This window comes from Gekko japonicus, unplaced genomic scaffold (assembly GCF_001447785.1).
Source record: "Gekko japonicus isolate JY-2015 unplaced genomic scaffold, Gekko_japonicus_V1.1 scaffold1529, whole genome shotgun sequence".
In the NCBI taxonomy this organism is placed as follows: Eukaryota; Metazoa; Chordata; class Lepidosauria; order Squamata; family Gekkonidae; genus Gekko; species Gekko japonicus.
Genome location: NW_015173717.1, coordinates 252,422 through 272,901, shown reverse-complemented (window position 1 = coordinate 272,901; position 20,480 = coordinate 252,422). Strand labels below are relative to the sequence as shown.

General features: G+C 49.8%; 1 protein-coding gene across 1 annotated transcript in view; it reads right to left on the bottom strand.

Annotated features, from left to right (window-relative positions):
• Nucleotides 1-20,480, bottom strand: part of HEPH (hephaestin) — an 89,119-nt gene that overhangs the window by 37,631 nt on the left and 31,008 nt on the right. Inside the window, exons 6-12 of the mRNA XM_015423339.1 lie at nt 15,079-15,247; nt 9,938-10,077; nt 7,764-7,895; nt 5,040-5,251; nt 2,692-2,836; nt 1,529-1,741; nt 476-689 (exon numbers count right to left, since the gene is read on the bottom strand). Of these exons, the coding sequence (XP_015278825.1) occupies nt 476-689; nt 1,529-1,741; nt 2,692-2,836; nt 5,040-5,251; nt 7,764-7,895; nt 9,938-10,077; nt 15,079-15,247 (1,225 nt within the window). The remainder of the gene's footprint in view (nt 1-475; nt 690-1,528; nt 1,742-2,691; nt 2,837-5,039; nt 5,252-7,763; nt 7,896-9,937; nt 10,078-15,078; nt 15,248-20,480) is intronic.

The window sequence follows — 20,480 nt, the reverse complement described above, 5'->3', positions numbered from 1 at the left end:
TGGGGAGACAGAAGGAAGCAAAGGTGTGAGGAATAGGATAACCATCCTGCAACTTTTTTGCAGGTCTCCACTTGTATATAAAATAATACTATGAAGTATAAAAATTCACCACAACAAATTCTACTGTTTGTTGCTGGGTTTTTTGCAGGTTAACCTTGGCTGTATGTGCCAATGAGGGGGCCTCTGTACTCTGCCTGTCCCCACTGAAACCTCTTTGCCCCTCCCCCGCCTCCCGCCTCAATGATCCCTCCGGATTTTCTCACACCCTCCCAGGAAGCAGCTGGTTTCCCATCTGTAGCATCTTCTCTGCTCCATTGGGGGGGGGGCATGCCACAGGCAGGAAGGAGTTACCCAACTATTTGCCACCTAGAAATGTGTCTCACCGTACAGGAGGCAAAAAAAATCTGCTTTTTGCCTGGCAGTTTGTAGAAATGAGGCAGTCAAAGCTCATTCACCTCTGAAACGACCCTGTTACCTTTCTTCGCCAGAGCCATTGTGCCTTTCCAGCTCCCAGCTGCGGTCCGGGGCATAGTCCCAATCCACCTCCTCTGCCATGATGTAGACAGTCCTCGCTCTCTCATATCTCCTGCTGAGAAAAGGTTCCTTCTTCCCACACTGCTGAACTGAGTAGTGTCCCCTCATCCCAGACTGGTAATGGTTGCTTGTCTGACAGTAGACCTCAGAAGACCCTAGAAGGCAGCGTGAAGAAAAACGCCACGAATTCAGGAGGGCCGCAGTGATCCCTCGCCTGATACTTAAGGAAGACCTGATACTTAAAGAGAAGTCACCCGAGGTCTCTTCACCAGTCCGCCTGCTGTGGGAATCTGGCTGCCAAATGACTTCACAGTTTGCATGACAAATGCCCAAGGGGCCCTTCTCGACCAGCCTGTGATATCTCCGTCCAGCTTCCTGCCTTTCCCCACCTTCCATATAGACTGCCACATGCACATTAAGATGTTCCCCCTCTTCTCTTCCTCGTTAAAGAACAACTGCAAAACTGTTCTGGGGACGGGAAGGAGCAAGATATGTTGCAGACATCATGGGCCAGTTTGTTTGTTTTTTTAAAATCAAGTCCATCCAACCACCATTTAAAAAAACAAAACAAAATGAAACTTGGCCCCAGAGAGAAGAAATTACATTTGTACTGAGGACGCAGCCAACCTGATCCCCCTGCTCTACAAAAGAAACAAATGCCTCCACAATACCAAAGGAACGAATGTGTTTGCCTTGACCTGGACGGCCCAGGCTGGCCGATCCTGTCAGATCTTGGAAGCTAAGCAGGGCCGGCCCTGGTGAGGGCTTGGAGGGGAGGCCACCCAGGAAGCCCAGGGTCTATGCAGAGGCAGGCAAGGGCAAAGCCACCTCTGAATCTCTCTTGCCCTGGAAACCCTATGGAGTTGCCATAAGTCCGCTGTGACTTCCTGGTGGCACTTGCAACCGCCAGTGGACACCTTCACCGTAAAACAAACACAGCTCTGTTAAGGAAAACCACAGAGATTAGCGCGGCTTGAACGGATCTGGCACTCACCTTCATTGTCCACCTGCATGAGTGCCGTGGCGAATGTGTGAGGGAAGAGACTGGCTGTGTCTCGCCTCATTCCATCCATCAAGACAGTATTTCCTTGGAAGACCACTCCGTGGACGTCGGCGTCAGTGCCCAGGCCCAAGAGGTGCCAGGAAGCCTTTTCTCCTTTACATATGTCCAGACCAGGCAAGTTACTGAACATTAATCCATTAATGGCTTCAGTGAGGAAAAACACACACACACACATCACATTAACACAGACAGAACCTCTTGTAGGCTTGTAGGAAAGAGGGCACTGACTCTTTTAATGTATTTGTTACACTGACACCCTGCTTTTCCTCCACAGAATGCACAGAGACAATGACCCAATCTGCATCTAGCATTTGCTCTGCTGTTTTACCAAACCCACATTGGAACAGAAATTCCCCTTTGCATTGCATGCCACTTTCACTGTGATTGTCAGATTTTATGGCAGTGTCCAGATTGCATGCCAATTTCACTTCTTTGATCTCTTGGTTTTATGGAACTGTCTACATAGATTTATGGCCATTTTATGCAGACAGTACGGTGTTGGCCCAGGGTATCTGAACTTGGTTTTGAGCTGTTCCAGTGAGCAAATGCAGATTGGGCCATAGTCTGGGTCCCTGGGCTTTCCCTCAAGATAAGGGCCAGGCCTAGATCTGCAGAGCTTCACAACTGCCACACTTTGCACTACTTCAGACCACACCCTTAGAGCATACATGCATTCCCTGTTCCTACCCATTCAGTGGGCAAGCTTTTGAATGTCATTTGCTCTTGTTTGAAATGTGTGTGTGTGGGGGGGATAACTTTCCTTGAAGCACTGCAGACTGGATGCTCATGCTACTAAACACAAACAAGTGAACCGGGCTCACGGGTTGTGTTATTATCACCTAGTTTAAGGCAACTTCTGAATTGCATCTGGGTTTCATCTGCGTGTCTCAGTTTCCCAAGATGTGGTGGATTTGCTTGGAATGAAAAACACTCCTTGACCCAGTGCAGAGACTGGTCTGGAACTGAATCTGTGGTTTGCCGGGTGAAAAAGGCACCTGGTCAGAACCTGCTGAGATATGCATTATGGGAACCTCCCTCTTTGTGCTTTATGATACCTGCTAACCCTTACTCTCCTGGAGCGGGTGTAGACATACCATGCATCCTGTTGGACTCCTGGAAGCCGTCATCCTCAAAAGCCTCTTCTTTCCTCAAGTAATATTTCAGATTCACATCCAGATACCAGCTAAGGTTTTCATCAAAGACTCCAAACAAAAGATAAAACTCTTTGTCAACTCCTTTCTAGGAAAACAACACATGGAATTCATTCCGTTTCTGAAACATCCAGATTTCAACATTTAGATAACCCGTGGGTTATAATTCACACTTGCCGGCGGCACCTTTGCACTCAATGGTGGGGTGAGAGGAGGGAGGGAGAGAAAGAGAAACAGGCTGTGGCTGTGGAGCCACATGCAGGGTGGCCGGGGCTTCAAGGAAGAAATGCCTGTCTTGTTAAGAGAATGACAACACCTCTAGTCCAGAGTTTGGTTGCCTGTGTGGCGTTGTAACCCGGGGTGTGTGTGTGTGTGCTCAGGGAGTGCACGGCCCCACCTGGACCACTGACTAAAAAGAAGGTTTCTTCCTTTTAAAACAACCACAACTGCTCTCTGTGCCTTCAGGCAGGCTGAGGATTATGTTTTAACATCTTCCACTGACAATGAGGAAAGTTCTAGAAAAATATCAGAGGTGGAGAGTGGCCCCTGAAGAGTGTTACAGTCCCAAGCTCCTCTCACTTAGCCCTGCCCAGAGACCCGAGTGCCCCGGTCAGGCTCGCCCTCTCCCTTCAGACCTTGGAAACTGAGCCGACTTGGCCCTGGCTAGAGACCACCAGGGAGCTCCAGGGTCTCTAGGCAGAGGCAGCCCAGGGCAAGCCACCCTCTGACTGCCTCTTGCCTCGAAAACCCTCAGCTGTGACTGGATGACACTTTCCACCATGACCTCATATTATGCTAGGTAAAGGTAAAGGTTCCCTTGCTCGAAAGCCAGTCGAATCCGACTCTAGGGTTGCGGTGCTCATCTCCGTTTCAAAGCCGAAGAGCCAGCGCTGTCCGAAGACGTTTCCGTGGTCATGGGGCCGGCATGACTAAACACCAAGGTGCATGGAACGCTGTTACCTTCCCACCGAAGTGGTACCTATTTATCTACTTGCAATTTCTTGCTTTCGAACTGCTAGGTTGGCAGGAGCTGGAACTAGAGACGGGAGCTCACTCCATCATGCGGCACACTCGGGTCTCGAACTGCTGAACTACCGACCTTCCACAGCCCGCAGTTCAGCATCTTAACCACTTGAGCCACCGCAGCTCCTCATATTATGCTAGGTGGCTGTTAAACTCCCGGACTCCCATTGCCGTTACCAGAGTCTGTGTGGCATTCACTGTGAGCGGCTGCGGGACAGTCGCTCGCTCAAGGAGGTCATTCACTGCTCAAGGAAGATGCCAGTTGGCTATAAGCACTGAAGGCTTCTGAACTCAGAGATAATTGTTCTTATGCAGATTGTTTCTGAGTCCACAGATAACTAAGCTATGGGCAGACACTTGGGCTTGGTGACAGGGAAACCGGGGATTCTCCGTTCACTGGTTTGAAGCTCCCCCAGATGAGGGACCCTGGCTGCGGCCTTGTCCCCACAGTGGCCACTCAGATTCTTCCAGGAAGCCCACAGACGGGGCACAGAGGTGATGAGGGCCCTTCTGGGCGTTAATCTCCAGCAAGTAGAATTCATGGGCATACTGCCTCTGAACCCGGAGCCTTCGTGGATGGAACAGTTAAATAGCTCTGTTTGGCTAATAGCTGTCGCAGATCTGTCCTCCTCCGCGAATATGCCTGGCCCTGTTTCAAATCCATCTCAAGGCACAGACACTCTCTTGGGGCACTGAGCCTCAAGGGGGGGGAGAGAGAGGGGGGGGTCTTTGTAACCTAGGGTTGCCATCCTCCAGGTGAGCCCACTACAACCGGTCTCCAGGTGACAGAGGTCAGTTCCACTGAAGGAAAAGGCAGCTCTGGCAGGTGGACTCTACGGCGCTGTATCTGCTGAGTTCTTTTCCTCCCCAAACTCCACCCCCCCCAAATCTCCAGGTATGTCCCAACCCAGAACAGGCAACCCTGCCACAAGTCCCGTGGCTGGAGAGAGAGCTAAAGGCGGATGGCGGCCTTGGGATGTGCTCTAGACCCGCTCAATGGAGCTCTCTCTCTCTCTCTCTCTCAAGGCCAGTGGGCAAAGGCAGAGCTCACGATGGGACATCCGCCATGTGCTCAGTCCCTCGCCCAGCCCCGTGCCAGCTGCAGCTTGTGAGGCTGAGGATTCTGTTCCATGAGGAGGAGACACTGGCAGCTGGGCCGTGGCTCTCAAGGGCAGCCAGACGCCAGCCCCGACGGAGGCCTCGCCTCAGCAAACGGCCCTCCTCCTCTTGCTCCCGCGGAGGCTCCGCAGGCTGACAGACCGTCGTACCTGCTTGTTCTCTTCACTGAGGGTTCCGGGCTGACAGACCAGCAAGGGGCCCACTAGGCCAGAGCTGGTGTCTCTGGCGGCATCTGCTGCAGAGGAGTACATCCGAGTCAGGCAAGGAGGGTCTGTGGCTGTAGGCCCCACATGCTGTGGGACTGTCCAGCGGTACGTGAAGTTCCCCAGAGGTTTCACGGTAGCTCCATTCCGGGAGAAGCCTTTTGAAATGGAAAGAGAAACTGTGCAGCTTGTACTTGTGTTGTAAAGACGGAACACGCCGTTCTGAGGGAAGACGGCAGAAACACTCATTCGGTTCTAGGCTTGCCAAGTCCCCCCGGGGGGCGGGGAAAACCCCTGCCCCAGAAGCCCGGGGGGAACGCCACCCGGGCTCCAGGGGGAACCCCACCCCCAAAGTACGTGACGTGCACGTCACCCGGAAGTGACGCGACCACGCCGGGCACACTGGGGGCGGGGCCATGGTCATCCAAGGGAAAACTCTATGGTTTTCCCTTGGATGGTTGTGGCTCCGCCCCCAGCGTGATCACGTCACTTCCGGGTGATGTGGTTGCAGCACGCGCGCTCTCCAGGAAAGAGCTGGGAGTCCCCCACTCCAGCGAAAGGTAATACTTGGCAACCCTATTCGGTTCACAAGCCCTCAGAAAGCTCAGATCATTCCCTACATGGTGATTCAGAACAGGCCCCTCAACTGGTATGGATGACCTCATACGACAGCATCGTATCCTAGACAGAGAGGCAAGGGTCAGAGGAGGGGTCCCCAACCATTTTGAGCCTGTGGGCACCTTTAGAATTCTGGCACAGCACGGTGGCTGCAGCCACCCCCAAATGGCTGCCACAGGAGGCAAAGCCAGTCACAAAATGGCTGCTGCAGCTTCCCTTCAGCAGACTCTCGTGCTGTGGTAGCCGCTGCCGCCAAAGCAATGGTTTTTTTAAAAAAATCCGCACAGTCAAAACAGAAGCCTTGCTGGGCAAAAGCCCCACCTGGGCCCCACCCACTTTCCAAAAATGCTTGGCGGGCACCAGGAAAGGTGTTAGCAGGTGCCATGGTGCCCACGAGCTCCAGGTTGAGGCCCCTGGGTTGCAGTATTGGACTTGGGAGGCCTGCCTTTGAATTACTGGATGACCTTGGGCCAATAGCTGTCTCTCAGCCTAACCTACCTCACAGGGTTGTTATGAGGATAAAGCAGGGGAGGAGAGAACTGTCTACACTGCCCTTACCTCCACAGAGGAAAGGCAGGATAAACATTAAGACCTCATGGTGGCCCTTTCCAAAATGCACTGGACCTAGCGGGCACCTGAGTCACACACTGCACTGTGGAGAGTTAGGGTCAGGGGTCATTTCCTGCAGCAGCACACAGGAGCAGAGCTCTGGCAGTAAAGAGCCCAGGGGGCGGACACATGCAAAAAGCCCCGTCTCCCGCTCCCAGCAGCCCCAGGCCACGAGGAGCAAGAAGCAGCCAGGTAAGTTGCAGAGCCCCACCCCACCCACGCCGAGGCACAGAGCCCGGGGAAGGACTCCGGAGCCCCACTGCCCACCTTTCCCGGCTAGCAATCCAAAACTGTCCAGTGGCACTTTTAAGGCAAAGTTTTATTCAGGTACAAGCTCTCCCTCCTTTGTGAGGGCAAATCTGCGCATATCCCCCCCCCCATAGCTAGCAATCCAAAACAGTACAGTAGAGCCTGAGCGGTGAGTATTGCCTTCTGACACACTTCCGGTGATGTCAGGGGGTGTCGCATATGCAAATAAGTTATGCTGATGAGTTATGCTAATGAGCTCCTGCACCTCTTTTTCTACGAAATGACCCCTGGTTAGGGTTACACCCTGTTCCACTCTACACCTGCTCCCAAGATTTTACGAAAGGGGTATCTGCCCCATTTCCCCCAATTAATCCCTGGATGAGTTGATGTCTTTGGAAAGCTGCTGGCAAATGGCTAAGCACACCTAGCAAGATTGAAAATGTCAGAGGCACTGACGCGCCCAAAAGACAAGCCTGGCTGGATTGGGCCATTCATCCTGTTTCCAAAAGTGGTTTGCTGGATGGCAGGCATTATCCTTCTCCTGTTGTCTGATACCAGCTCCTGGGGTTTAGAAATAGATGTGTCAGAACTTGTTTTCTGACATGCTTAACTAACAGCCTTTGGTAAACCTCTCAGTATGTTTTTGCAGAGGTTTGTGCTAAATGGCTTATATCTGGTGGCACTGTGTGAAGAAATATTTCCTTTTGTCAGTCTTGAACAGTCAGGCAATCACGTTCACTGGGTGTCCTTGAGCTCTACGGCATAAACCTCTATCATGTTTCCCGTTCGCTATTTAAACTAAAAAGAACACACAAAAACATTCAGTCCTTCACTTCCATCATTTGCCTTCTCTGTGCTTTTTTCTTTTGGCACTTTGAGGTCTTCTTTGTACACAGCATTCCCAGTATGGATTCACGTATCTGACCAAGGGAGCTCTGACTCTAAAATGCTCAGACCTCCAAAATATTGCTGCTCTCTAGACTCGGCTCAAGCTCTTTGACCAGCCAACACAGCCGCCCTCTGGAACTGTCAACACATGAAGGTGTTGTGATACTCGGCCTCTTTTTTTCTACCCTTTTCCTAAGAACTAGTTTTTCATCCTAAGTATTCCTCTTGAACAGATCTGCTTAGAGAAGAATCATTTTTACATGATTGGGATTTTCATGACAGATCTTACAATAAGAATGCACCAACCGTCATGGTAGGGGGTTCCCTCCCACTCCTTTCCATAAAATACGCCGTGGGGTTGGATACTGAATGGCCAGGAGGCTTTGTTTGCAAAGGTGATCTGGATGGTATCTCCCACTTCGGCTTTGATGACAGGTCCTGGAGGAGAGAGAAAAGGAGAATTGGGGGGGGGGTTATGGTTTGGTGTCCAAAATTACTATAGAAGACTGTTCAACCCAAGTCCACTCAATGGCTGTGGTCAGATATGCAGTTCGATCCAGTGTGGCCCTGCTTCTAATTGATCCAGGGTTGTTGTTTTTTTTTTGTAACAGAGAGTTTTGATCAGACCTCCGCCCTTAACCCGCTTAAATGCACTTTCACCCCGTGGTTGATTGATAAGATGCAGCAGCCACAGAGTGGGGCAGTTGGGCAGGGTTTTTTTTTTAACCATTTGTCTTTTGAGCATGCACATAACCACTTATGGGAAGCAGCCCTTCAAACTTCTGGCAGACTGGCGGCAGCTGTTGGCCAATGGGATTGCTGGAGGAGGCAGCTGGGATATGTAGTTCAGTGTGAAGGAAGTGTTTTTGAAACTGCTTTTGATAAATTCAGTGTTTCAAATCTTTCAAAGCTGGGGGGGGGGAGAGAACAGAGAAGCCTCGCCCTGTGTCCTGTGTGCTGCTGGTGTTTTTATTTAAAAGCTTAGAGCGAAGCTTGAGTCATGGGCATTATTCTCAGACTGCCCCCCCCCCCGGAAAAAAACTAATCTTTTCAATTAACCCCTTCCCCAGCCGGTGGTTGGAAAGCATGGGGAAAAGTACACAGGTGTCTTTCTTTGGACGTTTCTTAAAAAGAAAACACAGTTTTGAGAAGCTCCTGTTTGTGTGTGTGTGTGTGTGTGTGTGTGAGAGAGAGAGAGAGAGAGAGAGAGGTGGTGTGAATATGCATTTATGTGCACTTGCTGACTGCCTCAAAAAAAAAAAGAAAAAGCCCCAAACTGGAAGGGAGCGTTCAGACTTCCCAAGCAGCTTGAGAGCACGATGGATTGGTCAGACATCCAAAAATGTGGGGTGAAACCACACGCACCAGGAGGGACCAGACTTTCCCCAGTGCCAAATAACTTCAGCTCGAAGACAGGCCAGAATAGGGTGCCCGCGACTGGGGAACAGATGTTGCTGCCTGGAAGTGCATTTTAAATCCAGAAGGGAACAGCAATGACATCAGATCAAACAGCATGTCTGATTACAGCCAATAATTCCCAAAAGGCTCAGAAACAAAAGGCTAAGAACATCAAAGATTTGCGCTACTTAGTTCTTTTCCAAGTCTCTCCTTCTCATTTTGGGTTGGAAAGGCTGGAATGAAAGAGGGGTCATGGAATAACATTATGCATCCATTCATAGACCTTTATTGGCATATCATTAGTCATAAGGTATATAAAACATTGTATCGTAAAATTAAAATCTGAGATTCCATACAAATTTAGTACAATCAAAATAGTACTATCTAAAATTTTGTACCTTAAGAACTTCAGTAAGAAACTTGGCAACATCATTAGTGATCTCAGGGATCAAATCATTCAAGAGAAGTTGACATTTTAACTTGTTACTCAAATAACTTTTAGGATGAAGCCAAGTTAGAAGGAATTTTAGGGGGCATTCGACAATTATATGCTCAATTGTGTCCAGGGAATGAAGACCACAGGGGCACAGCCGTTCTTGTCTTGGGATTTGATGATATCTGCCATAGAGTATTCTACAGGGAAATGCATTAACCCTGGCCAGAATAAAAGCTCTGCGATAAAGAGGAATGTCGAGATTGTAAAAATATTGGGGCATCTTGCCTAAATTGTGTCAGAAGGCAACACCCACCACTCAGGCTCCACTGGACGTTTTTGGATTGCTAGGTATTTTTTTTGGGGGGGGGGGGGAACGTGCAGATCTGTCCTCGCAGAGGAGAGCTTGTATCTGGATAAAACCTGGTCTTAAAGGTGCCACTAGACTGTTTTGAACCAGGGGGCCGGGAGGGGGCTCTGCAACTTACCTGGCTGCTTCTTGCTCTGACTGAGGGCTTCTGGGAGCAGGGGTGGGGTTTGTTGCATGTGCCCGCCCCCTGGGCTCTTTACTGCCGGAGCTCCGCTCCTGCAGGAAATGACCCCTGCTGCTATTAATCGTGCTTTTGGAAACATCCCCTTGCTGTATTACCAAGTATGCCAAGGTGCTTCTCTTCTTCTGGCCGTTTTTTCTCCACCCGAAAAGTTTCATCCGTGTATTCCACGTATCTGGCCTTCCAGTATGTGCCCCCAATCCGAGTGGGACTCTTCTTAAAGAACAGTTCTGAGAAGCTAAACCCAGATAATTACAAGGCTCGTGATTGGTGAACAACCTTTTGCAACAGTTTAAAATTTGGCAGCTATTTACAATAAAGGGCGTAGGATTTGCTAATGGAGATCCAGCTGTGTCAAAGCTCAAAACATTTTTTACCCTGAATTTGTATAAAGTATCTTGACAAGAAAATACAGCCTTTGTGCAGAGGAGAGTTAACCCTTAAAATGACACATCTTAATTTACCAGTATTTTCAACATAATTAGAAAAGAGGAAAAACCAGACCTACAGCCAGTTGACTGAGCACATCAAGACTTAGAATCTGAAATCAGAACCCAAAATGTGGACACTTGCCAGTATTTTCATTTGATCTGTAACTCCTGCACAGAGAGTCACCCCTGGAAGATTTTTGACAGGACTTACTCCAAGCCTCTCTCCTCCCTTTCCCCCTCCCTTTCAGTGATTTTCCCTATAAAAACGTGGAATGTGATTTCCTCTTCATTGCATCTGAAGAAGTGACGACTAACACGTGAAAGCTTATGCTGGAATAAATACTGTTAAGTGTTCAAGGTGGCACTGGACTTCTGTCTTCTCTGACTCAGTGTCAGCAAGCTGCCAAGTGTTTTTTTTTTAGTTTCGTTTTCATGCGCATTCCTTCCCTTACGCTTAATCGCCACAATGCGTATCTCTCAAGGCCACTGGAGGAGTTGCTTTGGCTTGACCCAGGATGAGTCGTGGGAAGCTCTTACCTGTTTTGCTTTATGAGCCGTTTGTTCCCAAGCCTAAAGCCAGCGCGAGGGAACCTCGGTAATTGGGTATTGCTGATATGAATGTACTATAACCTTTCATGCGCATAGATTGCCCGCCATTCCTAACAGTGTTCCTGTCAACGTATCTATAGCTTCAATAAAAGTAAAACCTTCTTGTAAGTGTGTACTCCATTGTTGCTGTGGTCCTGACACTCAGCAACTGGAGCCCTGAAGGAGCTTAGGGAGAAGCGGGAGAGCTTTCGCCACCTAGGGATGCTTGGGGGTGGGAGGTGTGGAAATCTCAGGAAAGGCTGCCTTGCAGGGCTCGGTGAACCCACTTCTGCCTTCTCCCTCTGAGGTACTTTCCACTCTACCTTCGTAGGATAGGTCATACAGTTTACACAATCCCTGTGGAAGACAAAGGGCTCAGAGTCCCTCACACCATAATGTTGTCTCTATCACATATTTATCCTGCCCTCCATCTCAGGGTCACGTCATCCTTTCCTCTGTGTTATCCTCACAACTACCTGATTCAGGTGTGTGTAGGTCCAAATTCTAATAACTACTGTGTTGGATTAGACCAAAGCCCACCGAGCCAGTTTGGTGGTGGACTTGAATCTGGAGAACTGGGTTTTATTCCCCACTCCTCCTCCACATGAAGCCAGGTGGGTGACCTTGGGTCAGTCACAGTTCTCTCAGAGCTCTCTCAGCCCCACCTACTTCACAGGGTGTTTGTTGTGGGGAGAGGAAGGGAAGGTGACTGTAAGCCGCTCTGAGTCTCCGAAAGAAGGGTGGGGTATAAATCCAACTCTTCTGCTGCTGCTGCTGCTGCTTCTGTCACCCTAATGTTTGTCTTCTGCACCTGGCATTCAGAAATAGACTGCCTCTGTACATGAAGGTCTTAGTCAATGCCCGGATGCTACTGATAGATCTGTCCTCTGTCTAAGCTCTTTTCAGTGCTGCCTAAGCTCATGCTGCATTTTGTGGAATTTACACTCTATTGGGAATCCCAGAAAACAATTACACATTTAATGGAGAAATACTCACACTTGATTCCTGACCCCCCCCCCCCAATCATTTTAATTGGGCTTCCCTGAATTCTTGGGTTACGAGGAAAGGAGAAAGTTGTTTCTCCATATTGTCAAAGAGCAGCTGAGCCAGGCCCGATCTGCAGACCTCCTCTGCCACCCTGTGTCTAGCCAGGGATTTGCTCTTCAGAAGCACTACTCCTGTCTCCTTGTTCTTGACTTGGGCGGAGGCTGGCGGGTAACAGGGGGGGGGGATGTTCTCTGAGAGCTGAAAATGATGAAATGGAGCCAGCTATTGCCTCTGGCATTTATGTGCTTTGCTTGGGTCACTGTCCTGTCTGTTCAAACAGGCTTTACTGGTTTTTTGAAATGCAACAGAACCCTGCAATAGTAAAGAGGAACAGGCACACTGTGGGTAATGGGGCCTCATACAGTCCACCTCCAACACTATTTGTTTGTTTCTTTGTTTCTTTGTTTATTAAATGTGTTAATTGCCCAACCCCTGCAGTGCAGAGCTCTGGGCGATGTGCATCTTTCATAAAACATTGAGCTAAAACAATTTAAACATTAATTAGATATTTCAAACAAAAGATGGCGTATATTGGTCCCGGTCACACCGGCAGGAAAAGCCGCGCCGGAAGTGGGGCTTCTTAGAGCTGCACCAAAGGAAAGCACGGCATCGTGATCAGACGCTTCCCCTGAGCCGCCGCGCATATTCTGTCCGGCACGATCACATGGCCTGGGGAAGCGAGGCAAAGATGGGCGAGCCGAGGCTGCTGGAGTATTTGTGCGCATGCGCAGTCCGGCAGTCCCTTGAATAACACGGGCTGCCGGCGCGTCCGCGATCCCAAGCCCGGCCTTGCTGCGGATCTTCTGGTAGGTACTACATTTTCCCTAGTACCTTTTTGATCCACGTTTTCGGCCGGAAGGGACGGGTTGGGGGCGGGGGCGCGGCGCTTGCCAGATGTTGGCATCTGATCGCGCCGGTTTAATCCATCCTCAACCCGTCCGTTTCGTGGGGCAAATCCTCCCGTGTAACTGGGGCCATTAATTTGTCCCATTTCAGACTGCAGGCCGCTTCGTGGGCCGTGTGGAAGAGAGTAAAAGAGATATGGGAAGCAGCTGGGGCAGAAAGGGGGCTGGCTGTGAGGGAACCCGTTGCTGTCCTCAGCCAAAGGCCCATCTCCAGGCAGAACGAGTGGGGCTGGAGGAGGAAGCCCTGGTCAGCAGTGGGTGTGGGCAGTCACTCTTTGAACTGCCCCCTGGGGCTTGGGGAACTGCAGAAAAGCAGTCAAGGGGGGAAGTCTTTGCAAGCAAGCAACAGCAGTGTAATGTGCCTTCTTATTAGGAGCAACCACAATATGACAAAATAGTGAGCAAGCTTTCAAGTTCCCCAGAATTCTTCATCAGATTGGACAATAAGCCAAACAAACAAACAAAAAGGTCGGGTGAGGGGGGGACAAGGTCTTGATGGAGAAGTCTCAGTTTGTAGCATAGGGTTGCCAGGCTGCTGCTCACAACCCCCAGGAGTAGAGTTGTCAACTATGGGTTGGGAAATTCCTGGAGCTTTGGGGGTGAAGTCTGGAGAGGGTGGGGTTTGGAGAGGGGAGGAACCTCACATAGCAGAATACCATAGAGTCCACCTGCCAAAGCAACCATTTTCTCCAGGGGGACTGACCTGTGACATCTGGGCAATGAAGATGGGGAGGGGTCTGGAGAACAAGTCCTGTGAGGAAAGGTTGAAGGAGCTGGGTATGTTTAGTCTGGAGAGGAGATGACGGAGAGGTGATATGAGTACCATCTTCAAGTACTTGAAGGGCTGTCATATAGAGGATGGTGCGGAGTTGTTTTCTGTTGCCCCGGAAGGTCGGACCAGAACCAACAGGTTGAGATTAAAATTCGGCTAAACATTAGGAAGAACTTCCTGACAGATCAGTTCCTCAGTGGAACAGGCTTCCTTGGGAGGTGTAGGGCTCTCCTTCTTTGGAGGTTTTCAAACAGAGACTAGATGGCCATCTGACAGCAATGCTGATTCTGAGAACTTCCATCATGGGAGGGAGGGCAGGAAGGGTTGCCTCAGTGCTTAGTTCTCGTGGCCCTTTCTTACACGCCCCGGGAAATGCTGATCACCACTTTGTGGTCAGGAAGCAATTTTCTCCAGGCCAATTTGGCCAGGGATCTTGGAGGTTTTTTGCCATCTTCTGGACATGGAGCAGGGGTCACTGGGTGAGCGTGGGGAGGAGGTATTTTTGAATTTCCTGCATTGTTTAGGGGGTTGGACTAGATGACCTTGGAGGTACCTTCCAGCTCTATGATTCCATGATTCTAATTTCAGTCAATTTCTTGGCCCTACCTGGCGGGTTTCAAGAGGAGGCTACTAGGACAGAGAAGCAAGAGCTGGGCATCCATTCTCCCTTTTGAGAATAAAAAAGCTGGCAGTTCGTTGGTGCATTTTCAGACTTGTTTTGCACCCAACATGGCTGAATTCCATTCACTCTGCAACAGATCCTGTACTCCATGTTAAAAAAAAAATTGGTAGTGAATATTCAGCCTGGGGAAGAGTTCTCGGGAACTTGTCAGTCTGCTCCTTTTTGATAATGTTTGGCTTGATTTAATAAAAAAGAACGGCACGGCTGCTAGTTTTGGCTCTTTTCTATAGATGAGCAGGGGGGTCCCCAACCTTTTTGAGTCCGTGAAATTCTGACACGGCATGGTGGGGGCAGGCACCAGACGGCTGCCGCGGGAGGCAGTGCTAGAAACAAAATGGCTGCCGCAGCTGACCTTCAGCCCCACAGTGAAGACCCCCTTGTGTGCGATGGTGACAGCTGCTGCCAAAGCAACATTTTTTTAAACCTGCACAGCCAATCAGAAGCCTCGCTGGGCACAAGCCCCTCCTGCAGGAAGCTTCAGTTCCCAGGACTGGGGAGGAGTGCAGGGGGTGGGGTGGGGTAGACATTTTTTTGGGGGGGGGATTTAAACTGCATTTCATTTCTTGTGTAGTATACACAAACTCCTTGTTTAATCAGTTGAGACACAAAGTTTCTCTGGGAATAACATCTTTTAAATCCAAAGACATCCATTTTGGTGCAAACCCCAAACGTGGTGCTTTGTGAGTTTCAGAGTCAAGTATTCTGTTGAAAACTCCACATCCCTCCCATTAAGCCCCTTTCAGTAACATGGCAAAGTGGCCCCAAACAAAGGGCCAGGCTTCTGAACCCCTCCTCACCATCCCCCCCCCCTTACCTGTGTGGCTCCTGCAGACTTTCCCCAGTGCGCTGGTCTAATCCCGAGGGTCCGTAATTCCACTGGACTTCCTTTGCTGCAATGTAATATTTCCGTAGCTTCCCTCCCAGGGCAGGCTCTGGCTCTTGGGAGGAACAGTTTCTGACCTCGTAGAAAGCCTCCATCCCTGCTGTAGAAAGCCCAGAGGAGAGTCACGTTCCTGCCCGAGAGCTGGTCAAAGAGGGAGACGCTATAAACGTGGAAGGGGAATGCTCAGGCCCGGAGGTACAATGAGAAGGCTGGAGTTTGCAAAGAAGGAAGCACGCCTGTCGCAATCCCCAGGAGAAGGCCTCTGTTCTGTCTTGCCAACAATGCCAGTACAATCAACAGGGCCAGCTGCCATCTATGGATATACAAAAGGAGATTGCATATCCAGCCAGGGTGGACAAATGGGCTGCCAGGGTGGAGGCCTCCCCCACGCCTGGAGAAGGCCAGTGGGCTCGGAGACATTCACACAAGGTCAGTGCAAGGTAATCCAGCCCACCTGGCTGCTTGATAGTGGTTAGATTTTGCACTCAGGAAGACTGGCATCTGTGGATGAAGCTACCTTGGCAGACTAAGGCGGGTGCCGGGCTTTTGATTAGGCATGCAGATTTCCCATCGGTGAATCGGTCTCCCCCCCCCCCCAAAGTTTGGCCTCCTCATTCCTTAGCCAGAGGAGAGCCTTGGCCTCCTCCAAAGCAAGGCGTGGCTGGCTCCTCACATGGCTGCCAAGGCAAATTTGGCCAGGATGGAATGAGGGGAGACAGCACACAAGGAAGGGGGTCCTTGTTAACACTCCCCCACACCCACACACCCCCGTAACAAAAGATAACATGGAGATGGGGCCATTCCTTTCCCTAAGGCAGGGTCCCACCTGAGAATGGAAACCACCGTCCTCTCGATCCAGAGAGTTCCAGAGGGCAGCCATGCTGGGCTGCAGTAGAAGAGCTCAGTCTGCCTGGAGGCTGGCGGCCCTAGAGACCAACAAGGTTTTGGGGGCATACCAACGAAGGGAGCTCCAAAAGGTTGTCCCCCCCCCCCCCCCCCCCCCCCCCAAATATGGTTGGTCTCTAAGGGGCTTTTGCTGTACTGGCATCAGAGCTTGTGCTGCAGGCGGCAGGAAGCACATTCTCCAGTCCAGCCCTGGAGGCCTTCTGACTGCTGGAGGGATTGATCTTCCCCTTGACCCTTCCCTGCCTTCCCTCTCTCTCTGTATCTTGCTTCTTCACAGATACTACGATCTGCTGAAGGTTCCCTCCCCCTCTCGTCTTTACAAAAGATGCTTCAGAAAGTAATCTTTAGAAAAACTAACAATCCAAACCAGCCCCGTCCTCCTAGGAACTCACTAAGTCGCTGCAAAGACAAACGGGACTGGCTGAACTTGAGGGCCCGACAGCCTGAGCAGCTCCACGAGATCCCAGGGGGCCTGGCAGGACCCCCTCTGGGAGATCCGGGGAAGGCTTGAGCCCCACTGCCCCCTGTAGTTTACATCCCTGTATGGAGACCAGTTCCTCTGGAGAAAACAGCAGCTTCACATGATGTACCACAGATTCTTGGTGAAACCCCTGCCCAAATTTCCCCTCCATGGGACCACCCCCATGAAATTTCTCGGGCTGGAGCTGGCAACCCTCGGCCAGGCCCCTGTACCAGTTCTGGCCACTATGGCTGGCTGTGGCTCCCCGGGGTCTCCGGCAGAGGGCTCTCCTGGATCCCGCTGCAGGCAATCCACTTGTTTGTCCAAATGGGAGACGCCAGAATTTGAACCTGGGACCTTCTGGGTGAAGGGCCTATGCTCTACCACTCCTTATACTTCATTTTGTTCAAATCTTGGGGATCGTAAAGGAAAAAAATCAAAACCATTAGTATTTGATAACCACATGTAACAATATCAAACTTGTTTCCTACATCAAGGGTTTTTTTTCTGTGAGGCACCTTATTTCTTGTTCGCATCAGCTGCCTTTCTGCCCATGTGGTTCTCCAAGGCAACACATCAAGAAACAAGTAAAAACATATAATAATTCAGATTGAAATAATTAAGCATCAAGATGGGAGTTAAAGCACTGACTCAGTTAGTAGCTGAGCAGTCAGTTCTCACCCACAGCATGTGCCAGTCAAAAACCCAGGGAATCTTTTTGACCCGAGAAACCATTAGATGAAGAGAGCTGGCGAAGACAGACTTCTCTCTGAGCTGGGAAACCAGTGGGGTGCTGGAGGGACAAAGCTGCAGGGGCGGGCCGAAGGTTGCCCACCTCCAGGTGGGGGCGAGAAATTTCCTGGAGTTACAACCGCTCCCCTAGATTTGAGTCCAGTAGCCACTTCAAGGCCAACAAGACACCCAGGGCCCCGGCTTCCAGGAGCTCGGACTCCCAAAAGCTCACACCCCAAGAACCTTGTTGGTCTCGAAGGTGCTACTGAACGCAGCTCTGGCTCTTCCACAGCGGACCAACATGGCTGCATGAACATGCCTGAAACGGGTCTCCCGACAACATAAACCAGTCCTCTGGGAGAAATGGCTCCTTTTGGAGGGTGGGGTGTGTGGCATTATACCCTGCTGAAGCCTCCCCTCCCCCAAACCCCACCCTCCCCAGGCTCCACCTTCCAAATCTCCAGGTTGGCACCCCTAAACCCTGGTCACTCTGGGAGCCGTAGGAGCCGTAGGAGCTAGCCAAGCAACACACGAAGCTGCCCTGTCCTGAACCAGACCATCGGTCCATCATGTCTACTCAGACAGGCAATGGCTTTCCAGGGTATCAGGCAGAGAGGTCTTTCACATCATCGACTGCCAGATCCTTTTAACTGATGATGTCAGCAGGGGTCATTTCATAGAAAAAGAGGTGCAGGAGCTCATTAGCATAATTTATCAGCATAACCTATTTGCATATTCCAGAAGTGTGTCAGAAGGCAACACCCACTGCTCAGGCTCCACTGGACTGTCTTGGATTGCTAGCTATTGGGGGGGGGGGGGACATGCAGATCTGTCCTTGCAGAGGAGGGGGAACTTGTACCTGAATAAAACTTGGTCTTAAAGGTGCCACTGAACTGCTCTGGATTGCTAGCTATGGGGGTGGGCAACGTGCAGATCTGCCCTCCCAGAGGAGGGAGAACTTGTACCTGAAAGTGGGATGGGGGGGGGGGCTCTGCAACTTACATGACTGCTTCTTGCTCCTTGTGGCCTGGGGCTGCTGGGAGCAGGGGGCGGGGCTTGTTGCATGTGCCCCCCCCCTGGGCTCCTTACTGCCGGAGCTCTGCTCCTGTGCACTCCCGCAGGAAATGGCCCCTGGATGTCAGGGATCGAACCTGGGACCTTTGACATGCCAAGCAGAGGCTCTTCCACTGAGCCACCACAGGCCTTCTCATGTGGTTTGCTTTCATGTCGTTTGGGGGTTGGATGTGGGTGGTGTAAGAGGACTCACAGGGCACCTGTCTGGGGTTCCAGTGGCTCTCAGCATTCCTCCTGCTCTGCAGTGCAGATGACTACCTGGTTGAAAGATGGGAACAGGAGCAAGGCCTCCCCCAAAGGTCTAGGTGAATGGGAAGGGACACAGCACAGAAGATGGCCTGCAACTGCAAGACCTGAGACTGAAAGGAAAGCTTTGAACTGAGCGTGATGGACATCAGCAAGAAGGAGCCCTTCAAATCAGTCTCAGCTTGCTCCTCATGTCTCCTGAGAGGTGGCCACAAGCTGGAATTTCTAGGCGTCTCCAAAGGTAACCCCATATAGTCAGAATACATAACAGTCAAGCAGGCCTAGTTCTTACTAGTGGCACCTACAATGTTAAGTGCTGAGTCCAGTGGCAGCTTTGAGAGCAACAAAGGTCCATTACACATGCACATCTTACTGCAGATTTTCCGAGTAATAAGTCTTTACGCTTGACTTCAGATTTTATGCTTGACTTACGCACCATTCTTTTTCCTTCAGTGTATTTATTCCGCAGCTACAATTTTAAAAACACACTTCTAATTGGGGTGGGAACGTCACTTGTGCATTCAACGTTTTTTAAAATTTATGCAATTGCCCTATCGCAACTATGCAATAGCGTCCAACAAGCACCTTCCATTTACATCCTTGTGGTTCGGGTTTTCCACATGCTTTTTAGCGTTAGTTCATTGAATGAAAAGGAATAGGAAGGAATGCAGCCAAAGGGGGAAAACTGATGTTGAAACTGACAAGACTTTTTTTGAAACTGACAAGCAGCTAAGAAGCCCTGTTTACTATATTGCCCAACACTAGGGGATTCTCAGCTATCAGCCACTATGGAAAATTGGAGTCACATGATCTCATAATATGGGGGTACACATTGAGTGTACTGAATGCATGGTAGAACCCACTGACACTGGCATTGCAAGCTTTGATCATTGGCAACACATGTGCCCATGCATGCACACCTGTGCAAAGTCGACTGCAACTCCACCATGCTTTGCACAGGGTTGCAATTTGTATGGGGGAGGAGTCCTCTGGCAGAAGCTCTGGAGAGCTTTTTAGCTCATGTCACTAAATTGAAAAAAAAATGGTATTTTGTTTCCCAGGGTAAAGCGCCAGGACCGGATGGATTTACAGCAAAGTTTTACAAGAAACTAAAAGAAGAACTGGTTCCAGTCCTAGAAACGCTAACAAATGAAATAAGAGATACGAGAGCTATACCCGATACATGGAAAGAAGCAATCATATCGTTGATACCAAAAGAAGGCCAGGATCTAACCAACGTGAGGAACTACAGACCAATATCCCTTTTGAACAATGATTACAAGATATTTGCTAAGGTAGTGGCAGAAAGAGTTAAGAATTATTTACAGATGGTGATCTCAGAAGAGCAAGCTGGTTTTTTACCAAAGTGTCAAATTAGAGACAATTTAAGGACGGTAATGGACGCAATTGAATACTATGATAAACATCCAGAAAAAGAGGTCGCCTTTTTATTTTTAGACGCGGAAAAAGCGTTTGACAATTTGAACTGGGACTTTGTGTTTCAAATGTTAGAGAAAATGGAAGTTGGACAACCATTTAGAAATGTGATTGAAGCGATCTATTCTGAACAAAGAGCAAAACTGAATGTAAATAAAGACTTGACTGATCACTTCAAAGTACAAAAAGGAACTAGACAAGGATGTCCGCTTTCGCCCTTACTGTTTATTTGGGTCTTGGAAATTCTACTACAAAAGGTGCAAGAAGATAAGGAGATTAAAGGTCTTAATCGTAATGGACACAGTTATAAATATAGGGCGTTCGCAGATGATGTGATGTTTATGGTTGAAGAACCAGCAGAAAAACTACCGTTACTGATGCAAAAAATTGTGGACTTTGGCGAGTTGGCAGGATTTTATGTGAACAAGAACAAGACCAAACTGTTATGTAAAAACATGATAAAAAAGAAACAGATGGA